Source organism: Ochotona curzoniae, unplaced genomic scaffold, assembly GCF_017591425.1.
Source record: "Ochotona curzoniae isolate NIBS_2020 unplaced genomic scaffold, NIBS_Ocur_1.0 contig_1, whole genome shotgun sequence".
NCBI lineage: Eukaryota > Metazoa > Chordata > Mammalia > Lagomorpha > Ochotonidae > Ochotona > Ochotona curzoniae.
Genome location: NW_024464918.1, coordinates 45,013,639 through 45,038,175, shown reverse-complemented (window position 1 = coordinate 45,038,175; position 24,537 = coordinate 45,013,639). Strand labels below are relative to the sequence as shown.

Below are 24,537 nucleotides of genomic sequence, written 5' to 3'. Positions count from 1 at the left end.
TCAGGGCTTCCACCAAGGAGCAGGCCTTCTCTCGCCTCTCACCACTCAGGAGCCAGGTGCCCTGCACGTGCAGCTCCAACATTTTCTGGGAACTTCCAGCTGACCAGGAAACGCAGAGGGTGGAGAATTCCCTAAAGACTTTAGGACCAAGCATGAGAGCAGTGTATGTCCGTTCTAGCCCCATTCTAAGGGCCAGAATTCACTTATGAGGCTTGCAGGGAAAGGCAGAGGGGTTGCAGAAGCAGCAGCGACACACTTCAGTTGGTCATGATTCGTAGTTCTGGCCCAAGTGTCATTCTGGCCTGAGGCCTCCAGGTCCTGCCGTTTCTGACAGGCCTCCTTCCTAGGTCGGGTGTACTTGTTCCAGTCAGGTAACCACTGCGTGTCCCCCACGTGAGGCAGCAAAGCAGGACCCTCGCCTGGGTGTCTCCCCTCGCAACGGCTGTCACTCGCTGCTCTGTGGAAGCGGTTGACAGCCCTGAGCGGGCACCGAGCGTCCCCTGCTCACCGTGCTCCCTGGGTGGGTCCTCCTGTGGTCCAGCGGCATCCTGTGCAGTTTCTTCCTCGTTCACCATCGTCCTGGACCACTTCTACACCAGCCTGCTTGGGAGTCGTACGACCAGTCAGGGCAAGCCTGGAGAGGGGACAGCAAAGGTCGTGTCACTGCTGAATCAGTCAGAAGCTTCCCAAGGCTCCTGTGTTGTGGCACGCTGGGCTAGGCCGCCGCCTGGAATGCCAGCAGCCCACATCGGAGTGTTGGCCTGCAGCCTGCTTCTGACCCAGCCCCTGCATGAGAAACAGCAGATGCTGGCACGCATACCAGAATCCCTTCCTCCCCCACAGGACACGCGGGTGCAGCTCCTGGCTGGACCTGGCTGCTGCTGTCATTTGGGGTGTACCCAAGCAGAGGCAATCTCTCTCCTTCCCTCACTGGCATTCTGCTTTCAAACATGTAAATGAATAAACCTTTAAAAATAGTTTCACAAAGTCTTCAAAGTCTGACTTCAGGTTTCTTTGGAATTTTGGTTTCCTTAACAACTGTGTAGCTTCTGATCTAGTTAGCTCCCATCACGCTTAGGCCTCCGAGGCACACGCACAGCTCACTCCTAAGCTTGACTGCCAACCTTGACTTATACTTATCTTCACTCACACGCCTTCCCCCCACTTAACGTCAGCTAACTTTTGGCTCCCTGAAACGTGAGAGGATCCCATCCGATCTTTTCTAGAACTGGCTACTTGTTGCAGGAAGCTTCCAATGTGCAGTTTATTGCGGTCTGAAATGAGTCAGCAGGGCATGACGTTTGGTGTGGTGGTCCCGCGTGGCCTGGAAGGCCTGCGGTCAGGTGCCAGGGTTGCAGTGATGTCTGGCCACGAGGGCCGGGCTCTGGAAGCCGGCAGCAGCAGCCACTACGGGCTTTCTGAGCGAATTTACAGTCCCAAGGCTGCACATTCGTGGGGAGCGAAGTCTGACCAGCGACGCCCCGGGAAGCGACGCCTGAGCAGCCAGTGAGTCTTCCCCGGGCGCCGCGGCCGTGACGTCATCACGCGCGCGCCCCGCCGCGCCGGGGCTGAGGTGGCGGCGGCGGCACCTGCGCCTTGGCCTTCGCGGCTGCTGTGGCGACCGGAGGCTTTCCCGAGAGCCGGGCCCAGCGCGGCCGCCTGCGGAGCCGTCAGGCGGAGGCCCCGAGGCCCGCGGTGCCTGCTCCCGGCTGCCAGCCGGCCAGCCTGGCGGCTCCGGGCCGAGGAGAAGCGCCCCTCAGGGCCATGTCCCGGCCGAGCAGCGTCTCCCCGCGGCCGCCGGCTCCCGGAGGTGGCGGCGGCGGCCCGGCGGGCGGCGGCCGGGCCAAGGGGCTGAAGGACATCCGCATCGACGAGGAAGTCAAGATCGCCGTCAACATCGCGCTGGAACGCTTCCGCTATGGGGACCAGAGAGGTGAGGCGGCCGGGCGCGGGGAGGCGGGTCTCTGCCGCGGGCCGAGCCTTCTGCCCCGTCAGGAAACGCTGACGCGCTTGTGCGCTGTGGGAACAGACGGAAAGCTAAGCATGCGGGGACGGATGGACGGATTTCCCTTGCGAGAGTTGCACTGTGCAAGTGTGTTCCCAGAGAGGCAGGAGGCGGTTGGGCAGCGTTGGGGCCCGGGTGTAGACCCCCTGCTCGGGGGGCCCGGCACGCCCGGCAGCCCCCAGCCCCGTGGGGAAGGACGGAGTCACCCCGCCGGCCCGAGCGGAGTGATAGGCGCAGCACCAGCGGCCACTTCTAGGAATTAACGTTGAATTCTGGCGGGCGTTATTATTGGATTAATATCTACTTGTTGCAGAAAATGTAAATTTGTGGTTTTTTTCCCGCCCTCGCATCCGTGTGTGTACTGCTTGAAAGCAAATTGCCTGTGTACGCTGATGCTACCGTGTTGTTTTTTGTTTTTTTTCTTTTTTCCAATATAGAAATGGAATTTCCTTCTTCTTTGACCAGTACTGAGAGAGCCTTTATCCACCGACTGAGCCAGTCTCTCGGTTTGGTGTCTAAAAGTAAAGGGTAAGCTGATAGCTTTCTTATTTAAAAGAACTGTTTACCAAAAAGAGGTGTGGCAGAGACCTGTTTTTAACTGTATTTCAGTAGTTGTTACCGTTTGTCATCGCATTCTTGATGACCTTGCATGTAGCGGAACTGATGAGGTCGCTCCCAGTTCAGCTCTTTCTTCCTAGGTACCCCGATATTCCAACAAGCTTAAAACAAAAATGGGAGAAAAATCTTCCGCCATTCTTTTGGGCTCACTGGCTGAGACCCTATAAACTAGGCTGATAAAAGAGACTGCAAAGCAAAAGCGAATTTATCAAAATGTGCATTGGTCACACAGGAAAAAGCTGGATGCCGCCGGATTCAGCTGGGGCTTGTGGAACGACGATAGGACTCCGTGTGGGAAGCGGCGAGACGGAGGAACAGCGCTTTGGGCTTGTAGGGGCGGCAGTCCGCGGCGGTGAGCGCCGGGGAGTCCTCGCCAGCTTTGCTGCCGTGCTGGCTCCGTGTCCGCCAGGCTCGGGGAGTAGAACTCTCCGCTTCCTGTTGAAGGGGGAGCACACAGGCCTTTTCTCAGTTTCCCTTGACGTAATCCTTAATGCCAGAGGGACATGTTTAGGGTGGTAAGCTTTGAACTCCTTCACAGGTTGAATTTAAGATGCAAGGAAAAGAATTTAAAAGTTGGAGAAGATTGCTCATGAGAAAAATCTTTCATTCTTTAGTCCTCGGAGCGTGCCTTCCAGGGCGCGCACTCGCCGGAAGCTGGAATGGAAGCAGAGGAGCTGGGCTTCTTAAAGATTTATTTTTTATTATTTTTTCATTGGAAAGGCAGATATACAGAGAGGAGAGACAGAGAGGAAGATCTTCCATCCGATGATTCACTCCCCAAGTGAGCGCAACAGCCGATACTATGCCGATCCGAAGCCAGGTGCACGCGGGTGCAGGGTCCCAAAGCTTTGGGCCGTCCTCGACTGCTTTCCCAGGCCACAGGCAGGGAGCTGGAAGGGAAGCGGGGCTGCCGGGATAGAACCGGCGCCCATATGGGATCCCGGGCGTGCAAGGCGAGGACCTTTAACCACTTGCACCACCGCGCCGGGCCCGAGCTGGGCTTCTTAACTGGTCCTCACATGTGGGATGTGGGTGTCCCGCGTGGCGGGCCGCTGGGCCAGCGCCCCTCACCCCAGGGTTTTCATTGTTGATTGGGAACAAGATCTCTTTCTGGTGAACTGATGTGTGAAAGATAACAGTTTAATTGTTTAGAGAACTTCTTTTTTTGAATGTTACTGTGCCGCAATGGTCAGCTTTAGAATGTATGTTGTGGTGTTTTCTTTCCCACCAAGTTAGTAACTGGACAGTTAGGATTAAAGAGGAGCAGCCTGAAATAGTGCTTCGTGGTTTGGGGGTCATTCAGACTAACGAATGCTCACGTTCCGTCGTTCGGGAATTCCGATGATGGGATCCATGTAGTGCTGTTGAAATCTATGTTTTAAATTGGCAAATATTAGAATATATTTATGGGGTGTGTTGTGATGTGTTCACGCATGTGCATGTTATGGAATTTGAGTAATTGGAAAGTTCATCACTTCAAATATGTATTTTTTTGTTGAAAACATTTTAAATTCGATTTTGTAGTTGGTTATTGATTTAATTTTATTATTGCTATTTTGAAATATACCCTACTGCGCAATGCAACACTGGACCTCAGTCTTCCTGATTAACTTTAAATCCACTGATCAGTGTCTTCTGTATTGATTTTTTAAAAAAAGATTTATTTATTTTTATTGCAAAGTCAGATATACGGAGAGGAGGAGAGGCAGAGAGGAAGAGCTTCTGTTCACTGATTCACTTCTCAAGCAGCCACAGTAGCTGCAGCTGCACTGATCCGAAGCCTCCTGCGGTCTCCCACGCGGGTGTAGGATGCCAAGACTGGGCGGTCCTTGACTGCCTCAGCATGCCCTATTACACGGCAGAGCAGATCTCTAGCTGACATCCCCTCTGAGTGCTGGCTTGCATCCAGCCCCCTGCCAACGTGCCGGGGAAGGTGGCCCCCGTGCCCCCTGTCCCCCCTCCTCGTGCCCCCGTCCCCTCCGTGCCCCTATCCCCTCCGCCTCCCCGTCCCCCTGTCCCCCTGGGAGACCCCCATGAAGCTCCTGGCTTTGCTTGGTCAATTGGAGAGTGAACCAGTGGATGGAGCTTTCGTGTGTGTCCCTGTCTCTGTTTCTGTCTGTCAACTCTGCCTTTAAAATAAGTAAAACAAATCTCACACACTGTTGAGTGCTCCGTCCTCACAGTGATGAGGTGACTGACCTGCAGTTTGTTCATGTGATACAGAAGTGAGCACTGGTAGCCACAAGCAGAATTTTGTACTAAAACACAAACTGTCAGGTTGTTGCTGTCTTCTTACCTTGCCTTCTGTGTTGAAACTGAATTCATGAAATTTTAAAAGGTGCTGCCCCTGCTTAGTGTGAGTTGATTTTCCATGTACAGGCTACATTGTGCTTAAGCAACCTGTGTAAAGGTTTTAGTTTGGTCCTTTACTTTAGTTGGTACCTTGTTGAGAAAAGAGAATATATCTTCCTCTATTTTATAGTCCCAGCTTCTAAAGTACCTGGCATATAGTAAGTGCTTAATATATGCTGAATGAATGAAAAGACAATTAGTTCAAAGGTAAAATTTTGCAAAGGCTTCCCGAAATAATTTTTAAGAAAAACCCCTGGAGCCTGGATGATGGACTATTGGCTAAATCTTTGCCTTGCATGCTTGCATGTGCCCATATGGGCACCAGTTTGTGTCCTGGCTGCTCCACTTGTAGCTGGCTCCCTGCCTGTGGCCTGGGAAAGCGGTCGAGGATGGTCCAAAGTAGAGGATGGGTTGTTGCTGGCTGTAACACTGGCAACCCGTATTGGAGCAGTTGTACTTCCAGCACAGCTCCTTGCTTTGTGTCTTCGAAAGCAGTTGAAGCAGGTCCAAGTCCTTGGCCCCTGTACCCACGTGGGAGACACAGATGGAGTTCCAGGTAGCTGGCATGGGGCTGACCCAGGCCATCTGGACAGGAAACCAGAGATGGAAGTCCTCAATCTCCCTCTCTCCCTTTCATATAACTAAAGGAAATCTTAGTAAGTCAGTAACTTTACTTCCCTAACACTGTATATTGGTTGATAAAAAATATCTCTAATGTTTGTTTGTAATAAAGGCTTTTTCTTTTTTTTTTTTTTTAATATTTATTTTATCTTTATTGCAAAGACAGATTTACAGAAAAAAGGATAGACAGAAAGATCTTCTATCTGCTGGTTCATACCCCAAGTGGCTCCAACAGATGGAGCTGAGCCTATGCTAAGCCAGGAGCCAGGAGCAGCTTCTGGGTCTCCCACATGGGTGCAGGGTCCCAAGGCCTTGGGCTGTCCTCTGCTGCTTTCCCCTGACCACAGGCAGGGAGCTGGATCGAAAGTGGAGAAGCAGGACTCAACCTGGTGCCCATATGGTATCCTGGCAGATACAAGTCAAGAATTTAGCTATTAGGCTATTGTACCGGGCCTAAAATGGTTTGTTTCTAATCGTACAGCTCCATAATTGAAAAGTTCTTTTGAGGCTGAATGGCAGCTTCCTGACTTTTGCAGTGGTGTTTTTTTTTTTTTTTCTCTCTTACAGTACACCACTTGCCTTTTGTAGTTAAAATTTTCTAAGGGAAAAGGCACCGAAGTAGGATGAATGATTGAATGTAACAATTGTTTTGAGGCTTCAGAAATATCTACGGGGAAGAAACCTAGTACAGAGCATGTCTCTAGAATCCTGTAATTCTAACTTGCCATAGAAACAACCAAGATTTCTGTATCAGGTTATGTTTCAACTATTTTATCTTTGTAGCATCATGAAGTACCACTCCGTACCTGTTCAGGAATGACAACATGTAAAGCTTATAGTTCATTATAACATAGTTTCTAGAAAGTATAAATCTTAGTAAATTGAAGATTTCACTTAAAAGATTTAAATAGCTAAAGCTGTGTAGGTATATCCTTAATATCAATCATAATGAAGATGCTGACAAAATTCTAATTTAATGAACAGTATAAAATCATACTTGTAATTTTCACTGTCTTTATGAGTGTTGCTTATTTCTGTAAGTATCATAGTGATTAACAGATAGTAAAGCATTTTATGAAGTATTCTGGATAAAACTTGAGGGGCGATCATTCCTCCTGATTGTGATAGCTTTCAGTGGCGGAGAGGATCCCTGATGGAGCCCGCACGTCGTTTGCAGGGTCTTGCCTCACCGTGTGAGTGTCCTTGGGATAGGAGTTACTGTCTTAGCTGCAGGATCATGAAAGAATTTGTACCTGCCTGCCCAGCTGGCAAGCAGGGGAGCTGGGATTCGGACCCAGAGCCGTGTGCCTGCGGAAGCTGAGCTCCTACCCGCTGCTAGATTACAGCATGAGCCAGCTGAAGGAACAAATGTACTTACACCAAATCATCACTGTCTTAGAACTCAGGGGTCAAACCGGAAGCTCTGAAGAATTTATTTCACTTGAAGAAAAAAATGTGTATGTAAGAAGAGTTAGCATTGGGCCCGGCGCAGTAGTGCAAGTGGTTAAGGTCCTCGCCTTGCACGCCCGGGATCCCATATGGGCGCCGGTTCTAATCCCGGCAGCCCCGCTTCCCTTCCAGCTCCCTGCCTGTGGCCCGGGGAAAGCAGTCGAGGACGACCCAAAGCCTTGGGACCCTGCACCCGCGTGGGAGACCCAGAAGAGGCTCCTGGCTTCGGATCGGCATAGTATCGGCTGTTGCGCTCACTTGGGGAGTGAATCATCGGACGGAAGATCTTCCTCTCTATCTCCCCTCTCTGTATATCCACCTTTCCATTGAAAAAAAAAAAAAAAGAAGAAGAGTTAGCATTAATTCAGATTTACATATTTTTGGCCCAGCCAGAACACTTGGCTATCTTATGAGGTTTTTGTGGAGTGCGACATTACCAGCTCTGTGGAAACATTTAGACGACATCCGATCAGAGCAGTGAGCCGCGTCACTGTTCCCTAACCTACTTCTGAGGTTTTGTAGTTCAGGTGGTTTCTTCCCCTCTGTGCTTCCCAGCACCTATTAACTTGGGGTGATGTTTCACCCACCATGCAGTCAGAATGTAACATTGTGGGTAAGTAGACCTTTTGCTGATTTTAAAATTGGATTTGCAGCAGTTTGAAATTTTAATTGAAGATAGTCTTGCAGTTATTTGAGCCACAAACCTTGCTGTCCAGAATATTTTGGGATTTTCATCTTGTTACAAAGCATTTTGATTTTTTTTCAGTGTTTAGAGACATATTTCCTAAATGGGCATATACTGTCAGTGAAAAAGTTGACTATATATATAGTATTAAATGATTTTTATTAATATTCAGAAAGGGAGCAAATAGATACCTCACTGTGAAGAAGAGAGATGGATCAGAAACTGCTCATGCGATGATGACCTGTAATTTGACCCATCATACAAAACATGCTGTTAGGAGCCTAATTCAGAGATTCCCTGTCACCAACAAGGAACGGACTGAACTGCTGCCCAAGACAGAAAGAGGAAATGTGTTTGCGGTTGAAGCTGGTATGTATTTTCTGGGGAGCATTTTAATTTGCCTATTATTTGGTATTGTTCTTTTCCATTTTAGTCTTGTGTTTAAAACCTGAGATGATTAAAGTTTTGTCAATTTGAATAGTGACAAATGATTAAGAAAGAGTTAAAAAACACAGCAGTAAGACAGGTCACAGAGTTGAAGCAGTTTGTTTTTTAAGGTGTTCTAACAATAGCTACCGTCTGTTAAGCACTTAGCATGTGCAGGGAGCGTGTTAGCGTTACCGCAGAGCTCCCAGCAGCAGTCGGGGCACGCAGGGATTGGGCTGGGGAGGTGGGCGCTGGGCTCCAGGCCTCTCCTTGGCTGGTAAGCTGGGGTGACGCCGACCCTCTGCCCGCGTTCTGTGTGGGACCCAGTGCCCGAGCCTGCAGCAGTGAGGCGTGAACGGGGCTTTCCTTCTCCTAGGGGATGGGACAGACTCTGTATTGCTCTAAGTTGCTCAAAGGTGGATAAACAGATACATTATAAAATGAAATTGTATTTGTACTATTTAGAAGGGCAACTTTCCTAATGAGAAGGTTGTTTTATTGATTTGCTTAATTACTGCTAGAAAGCAGTCCATCCTGGATGTCCCACAAGCATTTTCAACTACATGAAGGTTACAAAGTGTGTCAAGCTGCTTTTTCCTTTGTGGTTGTTGAGTCTTAGGAACTTGTATTTATATATGCCATTTAGTTTGATCACCCAGTCTTAATGTATAACTTGACATTCGTGCATATTTCCTTTTTTTAAAAATTATATTTTCATGTTATATATAACGGTTATTGTATGCATAAATTTCCTTCTGTAAGGTTTTGGTACTCTGTGACATTTATAGAAACTTACAGCAGGCTTGAAAATCATTTAGATGATCAAAATTGTGTTTTAAAAATTTTTTAAGTTATTGGATGATTCATTTTTGTTTATTCCCCATCAGAAATGCTGTGAAGATTTACTTTCTAGAATAGCAAGCGTGGTAGTGCAGTAATTGAGGCCTACTGGCTCACATCTAGACTGAGAAGAAATATTTAATAGTACATCAGAAACTATAGGTGCTTATTTTTAATGCTTTTTTTCAGTGTTAGTCACAAATGTTTGTTCTTTTTTTCATTTTCAAAGAAAACCGAGAAATGAGCAAGACGAGTGGCCGGCTCAACAACGGCATCCCTCAGATCCCAGGGAAGAGAGGAGAATCGGAGTTTGACTCTTTCAGACAGTCTTTGCCAGTGTTTGAGAAGCAAGAAGAAATTGTGAAAATAATAAAGGAAAACAAAGTAGTTTTGATTGTGGGAGAAACTGGATCTGGAAAGACGACTCAGGTTTGCTTCTTTCTTGTTTACACAAGAAATTTGAAATATGTTGAGGTTTGTGCAATTTGCATTACAGGTGTTTTTAAAAATATAGAAAAGAAAATATCTGGTTAGTCTAATGGCTATTTCAGAAATAGATTACTATGGGAGAACATTTAAAGAGTTTGTAGAAAGGAAGCGGCTTTGGGCTTTGTTTAAACAAGGATGTTTGGTATTACTGTAGGAACATAGGATGGTCTTGGCCCAGGTTCTGGTTGCCTCTCTCCCCAGCTGTGAAGTTAAGGCTGCTTGTGCCCTCTGAGCCTGAGTCTGGCACGAAGGATTACAGCCTCTAAAGGCGATTTTAGAGACCCCTACAGTGTCTGTTGGTGTTTCGCACTTAGGAGCCAAGGCTAAAGTAAAAGCAGTAGCAACAAAAATATTAGTTTAGGGCCCTCCTGGCACGATGTGTCAATTGGCTAATCCTTTCTCTGCAAGCACTGGATCCCGTGCAGGTGCTGGTTTGTGTCCCAGTTGCTCTGCTTCCCACCCAGCTCCCTGCTTGTGTTCTGGGAGACAGTGGAGGACGGCCATGGCTTTGGGATCCTGCACACCCACCTGAGAGACCTGGAGGAAGCTCCTGACTTTGGCTGTATGGCTCAGCTCCCACCCTTGCAGCCACTTGGAGAGTGAACCAGCAGATGAAAGATCTCTCTGTCTCTCCTCTCTGTGTAAATCTGATTTCAAATATAAATAAATATTTAAAAACATGGGATAATGTTAATTTCCACTTAAAGAAATTGGATATTTTTCCCCATATACCTAGAAATACACTTATTTTTGAAAGATCTGCGTTAGAATTCTTGTTTTTTTAAAGATTTAATTTTAATTGGAAATGTAGGTTTACAGAGAGAAGGAGAGACAGAGAGGAAGATCTTGTATCTGCTGGTCCACTCCCCAAACGGCTGCAACGGCCAGAGCTGAGCTGATCCGAAGCCAAGAGCCTCTTCCAGGTCTCCCATGCAGGTGCCGGGTCCCAAGGCCTTGGGCCATCCTCGACTGCTTTCCCAGACTGCTTTCCCAGGGAGCTGGATGGGAAGTGGGGCCACCTGGATAGGAATCAACGTCCAAATGGGATTCTAGTGAGATATAAACTGGTGCCAATATAGGGTTCTGGATGCAAGGTGAGGATTTACCCACTAATCTACTGCTCTGGGCCCATGTTACCCCGTCTCATATGTAAGGAATGAAAGGTAGAGTTCATAGATGGCAGAAGGCCTCAGTTGTAGTTTCTTATGTTGTATCTTACTATTTCTTCCTTTTTGAAAGTCTTTTAATAGGGTAAATTCCAAGAAGGAATTTCCAAGAATAAGGAAATTTTAATAGCTATTTTAACTAGGTACTGTTTAATAATTCTAAACAGTTTCATACATGGTATTCAAAGTTCTTGTTTCTCTAAAGCTTGGGCAAAATGAATGTTACTGTATTTGTGCCCCTTATCTGTCTGGTAAGCAAACAGTGTTTAAATTTAGATTTCCTTGATTAATGAGAGTTGAATATATTTTTTGCTTATTATGCATTTGTTTATCTTCAGTTGAGTTTCTTATTTATATTCCTTTTTTGGCTAGATTATTTTGAATTGACTTTTTAGAACATGTGTTAACATACATATCTGTTAAGAATATTAAAAATAATTTCTCCAAGTTTTTGTTTACTTTTAGCTTTGTTTATGGTGCCTTTTTTGGTACTTTTATATTTTTGTTTAGTCAGTTATATTTGTGTTTAGGCTTTTGTTCATGCTAAAGGAAGCATTTTCTATCTCCAGATTTTAAAAAAGCAACATTTTTGTTGTTTTTAATTATTTTCTTGATTCCTTATTTATTTGAAGTGCAGAATAACAACAACAACAACAAGAGAGTGGCTTCCTTCTAGCCTATTTTCCTTCTCTAAAGAACTTCAAGTGTTGAGGGGCTGATGCTGTGGTGTGGTGGGCTAAGCCTCCCTCTGTGACACCAGCATCCCACGTGGGCGCCCATGCGTCTACCTGCTGCTGCGCTTCCTGTTCAGCCCTTGCTTGGGGCCTGGGAAAGCAGCAGATGATTCAAGTTCTGCGTGCACCCCAGAGGGAGACGCAGAAGAAGCTCCTGGCTCCTGGCTTCGAATGGGTTCTGCTCTGGCTGTTGTGGCCATCAGGGGAGTGGACTACTGGATGGAAGATATTTCTCTCGCCTCTCTATAAATATTCCTTTCTAGTAAAAATAGGTAAATCATAAAAAAACCCCTTATTTTTCTTTTAAAAAATATCCATTTATTTGAAAGATCAGAGCGAGAGAGAAAATTTGTATTGTCATTTTATTGACTTAATAGAAGAATCTGGGGAGATTTAATTATTATCATTCCTGCCCAAAAATATGGCATTTTTCTTTATATATTCAGGAATTCTTACATATTTTTCTGCTGGTTTTTGCTGTCTTCATATAGGACTTAATTATTTCTTGATAAAATTGATTTGAAATAGTTTACGTTTTATTATGAACAGTATCTTTTAGTTGCATTTCCTATGTGAATATTGCCACTTACGCAGGAGTTGTTGATTTTATGATTATTGTGTTTGAACATGTCACGGAATTGTTTTAGTTTTAATGCTTTTCGGGTTGTAGCTATGTCATGGTATTTTAATACTTTTTTTTCCAGATTCCTCAGTTTCTTTTAGATGATTGCTTTAAAAATGGTATTCCCTGCCGTATTTTCTGCACTCAGCCACGGCGATTGGCGGCGATTGCTGTGGCTGAGAGAGTTGCTGCTGAGAGAAGAGAAAGGATTGGTCAGACGATTGGTTATCAGATCCGACTAGAAAGCAGGTACTAGTGTTCTCTAACCTGGATTTTGTTGTCCTGTTTTGAAAAAGGCTGTGTTTCTCTCGATTAAAAAGTAGAAAATGTGTTATTTGAAATGTCAGATAATCATTTTGCTCACAGTAGGTCGCCATCAAGGTGTCATGCCTAACTTAGTGCAGTTTCAGTCACATTGCATGCAGGCCGTCAGTCCGTGGCCTCAGGCTCCCCTCTGCAGTGAGCTCGGCAGAGCGTCCGGAGCTCAGGGCTGAGGGCGATTTCCTGGAGTCAGTAGTCGCTGGTGGCTGATTTGCTATCATTAATGCAGGTTGTGTATCCCTCTCACAATGCTTGGGACAAAAATAGTTTCACATGTTGGAGAGTGTAGATTTTGAATATAGCCAATTAGGCGTTCCTAATATGAAATGCTCTTTTAAAATGCCAGATTTTGCAACACTTCAGGTTTTTGATTTTTGGATTAGAGTGCTTGGCCTACAACAGTGCTGGTAGCACCTTTTTGACTTGTATTACTATTTCTTTGTTGTCAGTAATGAGTTAAAAAACTGATTCCTCTGAGATGTGTTTTCTCCCCCAAACAAATTTTTGTTTTTGATAGAAAAACCTACTTAAGGTTTTTAATCAGATATATCACTCACTTAATAAAAAGTTGGTATTAGTGACTATGAGGTTATCAGGCTTGAAATACATGTGAGGGCATTTTGAAAGTTCATGGAAAATGGAATTGAAATAATTTTTATTTTTTCACAAAAAATAGGATATCCATTGTTAATAATACACATTTCTATTAACCTATTGAAGATCCTTTGAATTTCACATAACTTTCCTAATAAATTTATTAGAGTATCTATAGACCATCATTTATTGTGTTTATATTTCAAGTACATAAAACGTGTAATCATGTATTTGTTACTTTTTTGAAAAGGGTTTCACCAAAGACACTTCTGACATTTTGCACTAATGGGGTGTTGCTTCGCACACTGATGGCCGGGGACAGTACATTGTCAACAGTGACACATGTTATTGTGGTAAGGATATTGAGAATTTAGTCTATGTAAATCCTATTGTTTAAGATTTAAATATATAATTACATTTTTAGAATAGGGTAAAAATAAAAATTAGTTTATTCTTTTGAACAGGCTGTTATGGTCAACTTACTTTTTTGTATAATTATTTGAAATGACCGTATTGAAAGAATGACTGTGTGGAAAGAAGTTAAGTGGGTAGTTGGAAAGTGTGCTTTTCCTGCGAAAGTGATGCATGTGCTTAGAGATTTGGAAATTCTATCTTTATGACTACTCATCTCCTTCCATGTCATGCGGTTCCCCCTGCAGTAGTATAATTTATAGTCATTTAAATGCTGGCTAATGAATTGTAGATGAAATAAGCAGATGCGTTACCTTTTTAGCAAAGAAGTCAGTGCTTCTATCCTATTTGTATAAGAAAAAAAATCAGTTTTATAATCTTATAATAAGCAAATTTGGAGACTTACCAAAGCAAAGGATGCGTTTAAGTCCTGATGCTAACAGAAGTCTGCTTCATTTGAGCTTGTTTACAGCAAAATAGCATTGGTTTGGGCTTCTACTAATTCATAATTTGTGTGAGTTTGTGAGGGTTTACACTCTGTGGGGAAAAAGGCAGTACTTTGTCACCCACCGTAGGCTGTTGTGATGTCCGCATTTCTGAATTGCACCTAATTAGTTTTCACTAGTATCGATAAGCCTTGTCCACATTTAGCTTAAGTTAGTGTAAAACCCAGCAGTGTCATTATTTGAAAGACTCAGTTGTCAATAATGTTTAACAGTTGCATGGTTTTATTTCTGTTTACTGCAGGACGAAGTGCACGAGAGGGATCGATTTAGTGATTTTTTACTTACCAAGTTAAGAGATTTGCTGCAGAAACATCCAGCTTTGAAACTGATTCTCTCTAGTGCCGCCTTGGATGTCAATCTCTTCATAAGATATTTCGGAAGTTGTCCAGTGATACACAGTAAGTGGATCATGCTTTTCCTTATTTTGTCATGTGGAGTGTCCTGAAGCAGAGAGAGTGAGTGTGTGTTCTGAGATAGATCCGCAGCTGAGCTCGCTGTGTGCAGCGCCCCATTTCTGCCCATGCCGTTGGCATGTGCCGGGAGCCCCGTTCGCTGATCGTGGTCATGAGCGTGCCTGAGCTGTGTTTCTGCTGTAGCCACTTCCCGCTATGTTGAGATTCCTTGGAAAAGTGGTCTGCATTCCCGTGTTTACTTCCTGTTCAGTTAGGAATTTACTGAGACTTAACTTTTCTATGTGTCCTTTGATAAAAACTCATTTTTCCATCGATCCTTAAACTGGAAAGTCTTCTTTCAAAATTGTTACGTTTCTTTCAGTGGAACAATGTTTACCCAAAGAAGCACATTTACAGGGAATAGTTCACAGTTCTCCCCATCCTCATTTTGTTCTATGTCTGTTTTCCTGATAAGAATATTAAAATCATTGTATATCTTATATTTATCATGTTCATGCTCAGTACACATATATGTGACTTGTACATCTTATATTTATCATGTTCATGCTCAGTACACATATATGTGACTTGTACAAACAATTTACAAAAATGAGTATATATGTCATTGTTTTTCTCCAGTTCAATGACTCTAGGGTTTGTGCATTTGTTTTTATTTTTTTAAAGATTTATTTATTCTTATTGGAAAGTCAGATATATATAGAAGAGGAGAGACAGAGAGGAAGATCTTCTGTCTGTTGATTCATTCCCCAAGCAACCGCAATGGCTGGAGCTGAGCCCATCTGAAGTCAGGAGCCAGGAGCTTCTTCTAGGTCTCCCACATGGGTGCAGGGTCCCAAGGCTTTGGGCCGTCCTCAATTGCTGTTCCAGGCCACAGGCAGGGAGCTGGATGGGAAGAGGGGTTGCCAGGGCACAAACGAGCCCATGTGGGATCCTGGCACATGCAGGGTGAGGGCTTTAGCTGCTAGGCTACTGTGCCAGGACCTTGTTCATTTATTTTAAACAGCTGTTTTAATATTTCATAGGATGGAAGTACTATGATTTACTTAACTATTTCTCTTTTGCACATTTATGTTTGCTCTAGAACAGTCCCCCCCGACTCTAAGCAATAGTGCATTGAAAATCATTATACATATATCTTATATTCTCTTATCTTACGGGTGATACTGGAAGTTCAATCACTGATTAAAGGAATTTACCTGTTTTTAACTTTAATAAGTTTTGCTATTTTTTGTTTCAAAATGTTGACGTGATTTATATTTTTAAAGTATATGCGACTGTTCACTTGGGAATTTTTTTTAAGACTTATTTGTTTACTTGAAAAGTAGAAAAGGAGGGCAGAGAGAGGAAGAAGGGAATGGAGACAGACAGAAAGCTCTTGAGATCTTTGCCGGTTTATCTCCCGAATGGCTGCGGCCACCACAGCTGTTCTCAGCCTGAGCCAGGAGCCGGGGACTCTGTCTGGGTCTCGCGTGTGTGTCGCAAGGGCTCACAAATTTGAGTTGTCTGCTGCGTCCTGGGTGCGTTTGCAGGAAGTTGGGTTTAAAGCGCAGTAGTGGGGCTCAAGTGAGTGCGTGGGTAGGCGATATGAGTGTCCCAAGCAGTGGGTTAGCCTTCCCAAGTGACCCACTGCGAGTTCTTATGAGTGGCGTTTTGATATTATTCTGATGACTGAAACTGACATTGAAATTACAGACAGAAATCTCGTGGAGTTTTCTGACGTGGTATCTCTTGTTGGTCCTCCTTTTTGTGTAAAATGCTCAGGTTCCTTGGTTTGTTTGGTGTCGGTGCCTCCTGAATCTTACTCTGTGTTATAGCCTGGCTGTGGTCTCTTTTCTTTTGAAAGAGTTTATTAGTGTATTAGATTCTCAGGTTCACAGAAAGTATTCCTGAATGGTTAGGCTCATAGGACAACCATTCTTGGAAAGCTTATTTTGGCAACAGTCTTGCCAGTCATTTTTACTTTTCAGCTTTCTTTGTTGTCCCAAAGAATGACGTCACTGTCCTTCTGCATTTGCCAGCAGACATCTGAGATCTGCAGTTTACCTTCTTTGTCCTTCTCACGTGCAGTGAATTCCGGGGCTCTCCCTCCCGCTTCAACAGTCTGTCTGCTGTGCAGTGAATTCCGGGGGTCTCCCTCCTGCTTCAACAGTCTGTTTGCTGTGCAGTGAATTCCGGGGGTCTCCCTCCTGCTTCGACAGTCTGTCTGCTGTGCAGTGAATTCCGGGGGTCTCCCTCCTGCTTCGACTGTCTGTCTGCTGTGCAGTGAATTCCGGGGGTCTCCCTCCTGCTTCGACTGTCTGTCTGCTGTGCAGTGAATTCCGGGGGTCTCCCTCCTGCTTCGACAGTCTGGTTTTACTGTCACTGATCTCTCTCAGTGCCTTTTCTCCTGAACTGGTGCAGTGGCTCCTTCCTGTAGGAGATGTCCATCCCACTGTCCTCAGCTGGTGGCCTTGCCCAGAGTGAGCCTCAGGCTTGGAATGGCTTTGTTTCGACGACAGGCCTAAACCCTCAACATAGCATTAGTTGCTCTTGGCTCGTTTGGAGCTTCAGTCGCCTTCCGCTTGCTCCCACCATTCCCCAGCATGTTATGTTTTCATTTCTTGAAAGTATCAGGCATCTTCCCACCGTAGGGTCTTTGCTCATGCTGTTTTTCTTTCGTTGAAAACTCCCTCCTTTTATATAGTCTAGTGTTTTTTTTTAATCACATTGTTTTAAAAAAGACTTATTTATTTGAAAGAGAGCGTGTGTGAGAGAGAAAAGGATGGAAGACAGAAACGCAGTCAGCAGAGCTCTCCCTCTGTCGGCTCCCTGCTCAGAAGGCCACAGCTGAGAGGCACCGGGCTGCCCCCTGCTTTCTCATGGGATGGAATCTTATCGCTGCTTTCCCAGGCACGTGAGCAGGAGATGGTGGAGGTGGGACAGCCGGACTCTGCCTGGTACTCGGATTGCTCTGCTGTGTTATGGCATTGGTCCTTGCCCATTCTCTGCTTGCAGTCACATCCTCTATATGTCTTATGTTTTTTCTTACAGAACTCTCATAGGAATTTTGCGACTCTACTTTTCTATTCTGGATTGCTGAATTAATACTCATCTTCCTTAGTCATTTAGCTCAACCAGGCAGGAGGTAGCTCTGTTGTTACGTAACACTGTGTTCCTGGTGCCCAGTGTGATGCCAGACAGGTAGTAAGTGGATAATACAGACTGGAAAAGAGCAAAGAAAAGACTTATTTTACTTGAAAAAGAGAGTTACAGAGAGAAGCACAGAGACACAAAAGGAGGAAGACGTTCCATCCACTGGTTCAGTCCCCTGAACAACAAAGCCAAGCGCCTAGAGATCCATCCAGCTTTCTCATGGGGGTGACGGGTCCACATGCTTGGGTTATCTGCTGCTTCCCTGAGCACCTCAACACAGAACAGACTCAGAAATGGAACCAAGACTTGAACTGGTGCTCTTGTGGGAGGCTGCTCTTGCAGGCAATGGTGTAACTCTTATTTACTTGTGGAAAGGCAGATTTATTTATTTATTTTATTTTTATTGGAAAGGCAGATATACAGAGAGGAGAGACAGAGAGGAAGATTTTCCGTCCAATGATTCACTTCCCAGGCAGCCGCAATGGCTGGAGCTGAGCCAATCCGAAGCCAGGAGCCTCTTCCCGGTTTCCCACACGGGTGCAGGGTCCCAAAGCTTTGGGCTGTCCTCGACTGTTCTCCCGGGCCACAGGCAGGGAGCTGGATGGGAAGTGGAGCTGCTGGGATTAGAACCGGTGCCCATATGGGATCCTGGGCGTTCAAGGCGAGGACCTTAACCACTGCGCCATTGCGCCGGGCCTGGAAAGGCAGATTTAGAGGGAAGGAGAGACAGAAAGATTTTCCATCTGCTGGTTCACTCCCTAAATGACTTCAGTGGCCACAACAGCCAGAGCTGATCTGAAGTAAGGAGCCAGGAGCTTTTTCTGTTTCCCATATGGGTGCAAGGTCCTGAAGCTCTGGGTCAGCCTCCTCTGCTTTCCCAGGCCTCAAGTAGGGAGCTGGAAAGGAAGTGGAGCAGCCAGGACATGAACCTGTGTCCTTATGGGGGTCCTGTTGCTTGCAAGGAGTAGGATTAGCTAATTGACCCATTGCACTGAGCCCACACAAAGTTGTGTTTTCAAAGTACAGTATGAAAATAGTGAATTTTGAAACTGATTTTTGGCTGTTATACTCAGGTCCATGAGCTTGAGTCCATGTTTTTTGTGTAAATTAGTTCAAGATACAAATAAATTATTTCTGTTATTTAGTACAAGGAAGACCTTTTGAAGTAAAAGAAATGTTTCTAGAAGATATTTTAAGAACTACTGGATATACAAACAAGGAGATGTTAAAGTATAAAAAAGAAAAACAGCGAGGTAAGTTTTTTAGTTAAAACAAATAAACCAAGATATCCCCAATGTTCCGGGAAGATGTGCTTTGGGTCTCTTCCTGTTGTGTGTAATTGAATGACGTATTGTGAGTTGCCCAGATGAACGCTTGGGATTCTGATTTATGTCTAGAAGTTAGAGTGTACTCAGAGGAGCTGCAGGATTCCAGAGTGGAGGGTTTCAGTGTTTCCTGCCCTGGGACGAAACCATCATTTTAAGGAAAGTAGAATGGAGAGCGTAACACTAGTAGCCTGTGAGCAGTAAGTGGCTTTCGCAGGTATGTCCACGACAGAGGGCTGTGTGTGTGCTGTGTCTGCTTGCTTGTTATTCAAGAGAGCTGCCTCTTATCTGCTGGTCCATTAGCCAAATGTCTGCAATAGTTAGGGTTAGGCCAGACTGAAATCTGTGACTTGGAAATGCAGTCTGCTGTGGGAGTGGCAGGAATGCAGTTCCCTGTGGCCTCCCGGGGGGAGAGTGCCGCCCCTTGTGCTCCTGGGCGTTGAGCTCAGCCCTCTGCCAGCGGACCCAGGTGTCTCCACTGGCGCGGTCACTGCTGGCCAGGGGCCTGCATCCCTGTGTCTGTACCTCGAATGTGTCTGTCTCATAGTGGCTTCTACATCTCCGCTTTTAAATTAGGCTAACATTCCTTCCACTTGCCTTGGACGTCATAATTTATCACAGAAGCTGTTTTGGTTCCGAGGTTTCTCTGTGACCTTCCACAAATACTCGGCAGTGTGTGTTTCACTGGGCAGTGTTGATCTCTGATGCTAGATCTTGAAACAACAACTGGTATTGTTCTAGAAGTTCCATAAACGGTTTTCTTCAAAATAACACATGAACTTGTTAGCATTTGATTTAAACAATATAGGTACAAATTAGTTTCAAATTCTGGCCTTAGAAGTAAATTCCTTGCTTGAATGTGAATTAAAATTTGTAAGCAGTTTTATGTGTCCTTATGGTTCAGCATAACAGATTTATTGAATGTTCTTAATGTATTTTATTGAAAGGATCTGTAGAATGAGTCCAGTTTGAAGTAATGTCAGACTCACTTTGGTTTTTTTAAGCAAGGGGATACTTGTCAAAAAGGAAGGGATTGATGCATTGGTTTTTCCTCGGGTTAATTTAGAGGAGAAGCAGCAGAGCACACTTACAGAATGGTATGCAGCTCAGGAGAATCCTTTCAAGGCCGAGTCGCAGCGACAGCGGAGTGTGCCGCCCGTGACGGAGGAGTACGAGCTGCTGGACGATGGGGGCGATGCCGTCTTCAGTCAGCTGGTGAGACACGGCGAGCTTCCCGCTGACCCGCGCTCAAGACTGGAGTTCAAGGAACATTGATGAAATTACGTAACTCGGGGAGACTTCTAGTTTGCCTTAGATTATTAACAGATTTTTTTCCTGAACTTTATGTGTTCTTAGAAAAATAATTTTATAACTGTCCATGAGTTTTAGAAGAGTGCAGCAATTTTGCAATGGTTTATGAATTTTAAAAATTCATTTTCATCAAGTTATGAAAGAATTGTAAAAAATGCTGCCAGAATGTTATTATTTAGTATAAAAGTTTTTATTTAGTGTTGAAAGGCCCATGTGGGTCAGTAGGGTTCTAACCTGTAGATTGGTGGTTCTTCGGCCTGAGGCACGTTACAGCACCTGGGGAGCTTCAGAGCACCTCGGGGGCCTGCTGGCTAAACCCTCACCTTGCATGCACTGGGATCCCATATGGGTGCCGCCTCATGTTCTGTCTGCTCCAGTTCCCATCCAGCTCCGTGCGTATGGCCTGGTAAAGCAGTTGAGGGTGGCCCAAAGCCTTGTGACCCTGCACCCGCATGGGAGACCTGGAAGAGGCTCTGGGATTCTGTCTCCTGGCTTCAAATTGTCTCAGCTTTGGCCGTTGCGGCCACTTGGGGAGTCAATCAGTGCATGGAAGATCTTTGTCTCTGCTTCTCTCTGTAAATCTTTCCATGAGAAGTAAACAAACCTTTTTTTAAGCACCATGGAGTTTGGGCACACAACACCAAGGTTTGTGTTGTGCTTTCTCTGGCTGGGACCCGGAGTTGGATTTTACAAGGTGCAGGCGATGGTTTATCCGAGGTGCAGTTCCCCGGAGAGACGGCCAGTGGTGCTGGTCCGTTCAGGAGCATCTGTCTGAAACACAATTAGCTGACACTGCGACCAGGTCATAGCCTTGGTCAGCAGGCTCACTCCCTTAAAGGGTGAATACAAGGACAAGGCGTGTTCTGAGCAGTACTGTTGGTGACGAAAGGAGAAACTTGTACTCAAAGCTTTGCGGTGGTATTATATGGTGAATACTAATGTGACTGTTGAACATTCTTTGCAAGCAAATGTTAAGCTATAATCTTTGCTTTTTATTTGATTTTTTAAAAATCAAAGACAGAGAAAGATGTGAACTGCCTTGAGCCATGGCTAATAAAAGAAATGGATGCTTGTCTTTCTGACATCTGGTTGCATAAAGACGTTGATGCTTTTGCTCAGGTTTTCCACCTTATTTTAACTGAAAATGTTAGTGGTAAGTTTATTTAATTTCTTATTACTCTTGTAATTATTTGGAAAAAGTATAATTTAATTCAAAGTATATATACTGTATTTTTAAAAAATGACAATAATATATTCTTTTGGAGTACTTAGTTCATATGTACATCTTATAGATACATTGTATTAATTAGGGACTTATAACCACTTACCTCCAGAGTAGTTACATGAGATCTAGGAGGTCTGTGGCAAAAACAGTTAATGTATATGTGTTTTATACACACCCCACACCCCTACATATCTACACATGACACACGCACACATGCATGTAACTCAGTGATGCACATATCCGCACACATACATATACATGTGTACATGGTCACACACATATCCACACATATGCCCACATATGACACAAAGCACACAAACATACATGTAGTTATACACACCTGCATATCCACACATACCCACACACACATATGACACAAAGCACGCACATGTACATGTAGCTATACACACCTGCATATCTGCACATATACACACATGCACACATATGCCCACACATGACACAAAGTACACACACGTACATGTAGTTATACACACCTGCATATACACACATGCACACATATGCCCACACAGGACACAAAGTACACACATGTAGTTATACACACATGCATATCCACACATATACACACACGCCCACAATGGCACAAAGTACACACATGTACATGTAGTCACACACATGCATATCCACACATATGCACACATATACCCACACATGACACCAAGTACACACACGTACATGTAGTTATACACACCTGTATATCCACACATATACACGCACACAGTCATACACATATACACACATGCACTAGTATATCTACACACAACATACACATACATATACATGTACATATAGTAGTTATACACACACATCCACACCCATTTATATATATTCCCTTTCATTAAAACAGTCTCCTAGATTCTCAAAATTTGTTATTTCAAAGGAAAGGGAAGAAAAAATGGTTAATAGCTTTTGCTCTAGATTATTTATGTAATAATAACAGTAGTTCTGTGTGCCCAGCTTCTTCCCATGTACCATCTGCGCATTTTTTGTCATGTGGTGTATTTTACTGATGAATGAAAGGATTTTGCTAATTGATTCGCGAGGACAGCAACAACCAGAGGTGAGGGTTCGAATCCTGAGGGCTTCCAGGCAAAGGGTAGAATGAAGAGGACAGAAGGGCAGTCTGGGAAGGATTTAGACGCCACGAATGTTTTTCCTCACCTTACCCTCAGCATTTGTATCACTATAGTTAGTATTGATCACTCAGGAATCATTGTGCTCTGAAATCATTTATTAATCAATCTGGAAATAATTTTTCAATTTCTGATATTCTGTACTTGTCTTATTCTCTCATTTCCCTGGCTCTAATTTTTGATTTTCTTTGCAGGGTACTTTCTTTTTTCCTTCTTTCTTCCTCCCCGCCTTTCCCCCCTCCCCCCACTTAACTCCTTCTTTCTTTCTTTCCTCCCTCCTTCTCTCCCTCCCTCCCTTCCTTCTTACCCCCCTCCTACCCTCTCCCCTCTCTCCTTCCCTCCTCCCTCCTTCCCCCTTCCTCCTTCCCCCTCTCTTCTTTCCCCCTCCCTCCCACCCTCTCCCTTTTCTCCTCCCGCTCTCCCTCCCTTCCTTCCTCCCCCCCCACCCTTTCTCCTTCCCCCTTCCCTCCTTCCCTCTTCCTACCCTCTCCCCTCTCTCCTTCCCCCTCCCACCTTTTCCTCCTTTCCTCCCTCCTTCCCTCCATCCCACCTTTACCTCCTTCCCTCCCTCCCTCCCGTCATGTATACACTTATTGCCTGTGTGGATCCGTTCTAACCCTGGCTTTTGTCTTACTGATTGATTTGTTTGAAAGGCAGAGAGTGATTGAGCCCTTGTGCTTGTTCTCTCCCCAGAAGCCTGTAGTGGTTGGGGCTGGGCCAGGCCAGAGGGAACTGAATCTTAGTATTCTGTGTGGTTAGCAAGGATCCAAGGATCCAACTGCTCCAACCATTCATTATCTTTTGCCTACCAAGGAATGTGTTAGCAGGAAGCTGGGCTTTGGACCTGGTGCTAGGAGTGGGGGTGTGTGCATTCCAGGCAGTGTCTACCCGTCCAGCTCCCTGCTGTCCCTCCTGGGAAAACAGTGGGAAGCAGTGCCAGTGCTTGAGCCCTTGCCACCCCCATAGGAGCCCTGGAGAGCATCTGCCCCTGAGCATGGCCTCGCTGTGACTGCTGCAGGCGTTGGGGAGACCTTTCTCTATTAGTCTCCGTGTGTCTGTGTCATGCCGCCATTCAAATAGAATGAAAAGTATGATGACAGATAATGGAAATCGGAGTTCAGTAAAGAGTGGTGGTAGGGTATCCAGAAATAATGAAATAATACACATTTAAAAAGGTGGTGAGAACAGTCTTCCCAGAAGATAGTCTCATTAAGCACTTTGAAAAGTAGTGACTTGGACTAGTGGGGGAATTAAAAGCAGAATAGTAACTATTAAATTTGAACTTTGCTTTCAAAGCTTTGAGGGAGGGATTCGTTACTAGTTATTGATAAAGTTAACTCTTCAGTTCTCTAATTGTGTCCTGTCACTTGGTGGTCAGGATGACGCTTAGATTGCGGAGGTATGTTAAGGGTCCTGTGAGTTATGACCTTTCCTTTTGCATTCCAGCTGTCAATCCCTGTTCTGTCTTTTGTACTGAGGTGTATCAGTAACAGGCTTGCTGGCGTGGCCCGGGTTGAGGGTTACTTCATGCTGTTATCATGTGAAGTGAGGAAGCAAGTCCTGGGTTAATTCTCCCAACATTCAGTTTTACTATTTACTTTTTATAAAAATTATTTCTTAGATAATTTGGAAATTCAGTGGTTTATTTTCTCTGTTCTTTGTTGTAGTTGATTATAGACACAGTGAAACCAGCGCGACAGCTCTGATGGTGGCTGCAGGGCGAGGCTTCACGAGTCAGGTGGAGCAGTTGATTAGCATGGGTGCCAATGTCCACAGCAAGGCCTCCAATGGCTGGTAATTGTAGCTTGACACTTCATCCTCTCTGTGGCTGTGTTTGTATGGCTGCACACCTTTTCTGATCTTGTTGTTTGTCTTTATAGTGAAAGCTTTGTGTGATAGTTTGTGCGTCTCTAATGGCTGAATGAATAATTCTGATTGCTTTGCTTTATGATTTTGAGAATGATGTTTCTCTGTCTTAGCCTGGAATTTTGACTTTTGGCAGGATGGCTTTGGACTGGGCTAAACACTTTGGGCAGACTGAAATTGTGGACCTTCTGGAATCCTACAGGTAAAACTTTATACTAAATTTCAAAATAATCCAGTTTCTTTCTAAAAAAGCTCAGTTGTGGGGCTGGTGCAGC

At 44.8% G+C, this 24,537-nt stretch overlaps 1 protein-coding gene across 1 annotated transcript in view; it reads left to right on the top strand.

The window, feature by feature from the left end:
- The first annotated feature begins 1,764 nt into the window (after positions 1-1,764).
- Positions 1,765-24,537, top strand: part of YTHDC2 (YTH domain containing 2) — a 54,488-nt gene continuing 31,715 nt past the window's right edge. The window contains exons 1-12 of the mRNA XM_040973242.1: positions 1,765-1,933; positions 2,443-2,533; positions 7,903-8,099; positions 9,226-9,425; positions 12,090-12,256; positions 13,173-13,275; positions 14,081-14,237; positions 18,530-18,637; positions 19,776-19,924; positions 21,038-21,173; positions 24,064-24,190; positions 24,399-24,464. Of these exons, the coding sequence (XP_040829176.1) occupies positions 1,765-1,933; positions 2,443-2,533; positions 7,903-8,099; positions 9,226-9,425; positions 12,090-12,256; positions 13,173-13,275; positions 14,081-14,237; positions 18,530-18,637; positions 19,776-19,924; positions 21,038-21,173; positions 24,064-24,190; positions 24,399-24,464 (1,670 nt within the window). The remainder of the gene's footprint in view (positions 1,934-2,442; positions 2,534-7,902; positions 8,100-9,225; positions 9,426-12,089; positions 12,257-13,172; positions 13,276-14,080; positions 14,238-18,529; positions 18,638-19,775; positions 19,925-21,037; positions 21,174-24,063; positions 24,191-24,398; positions 24,465-24,537) is intronic.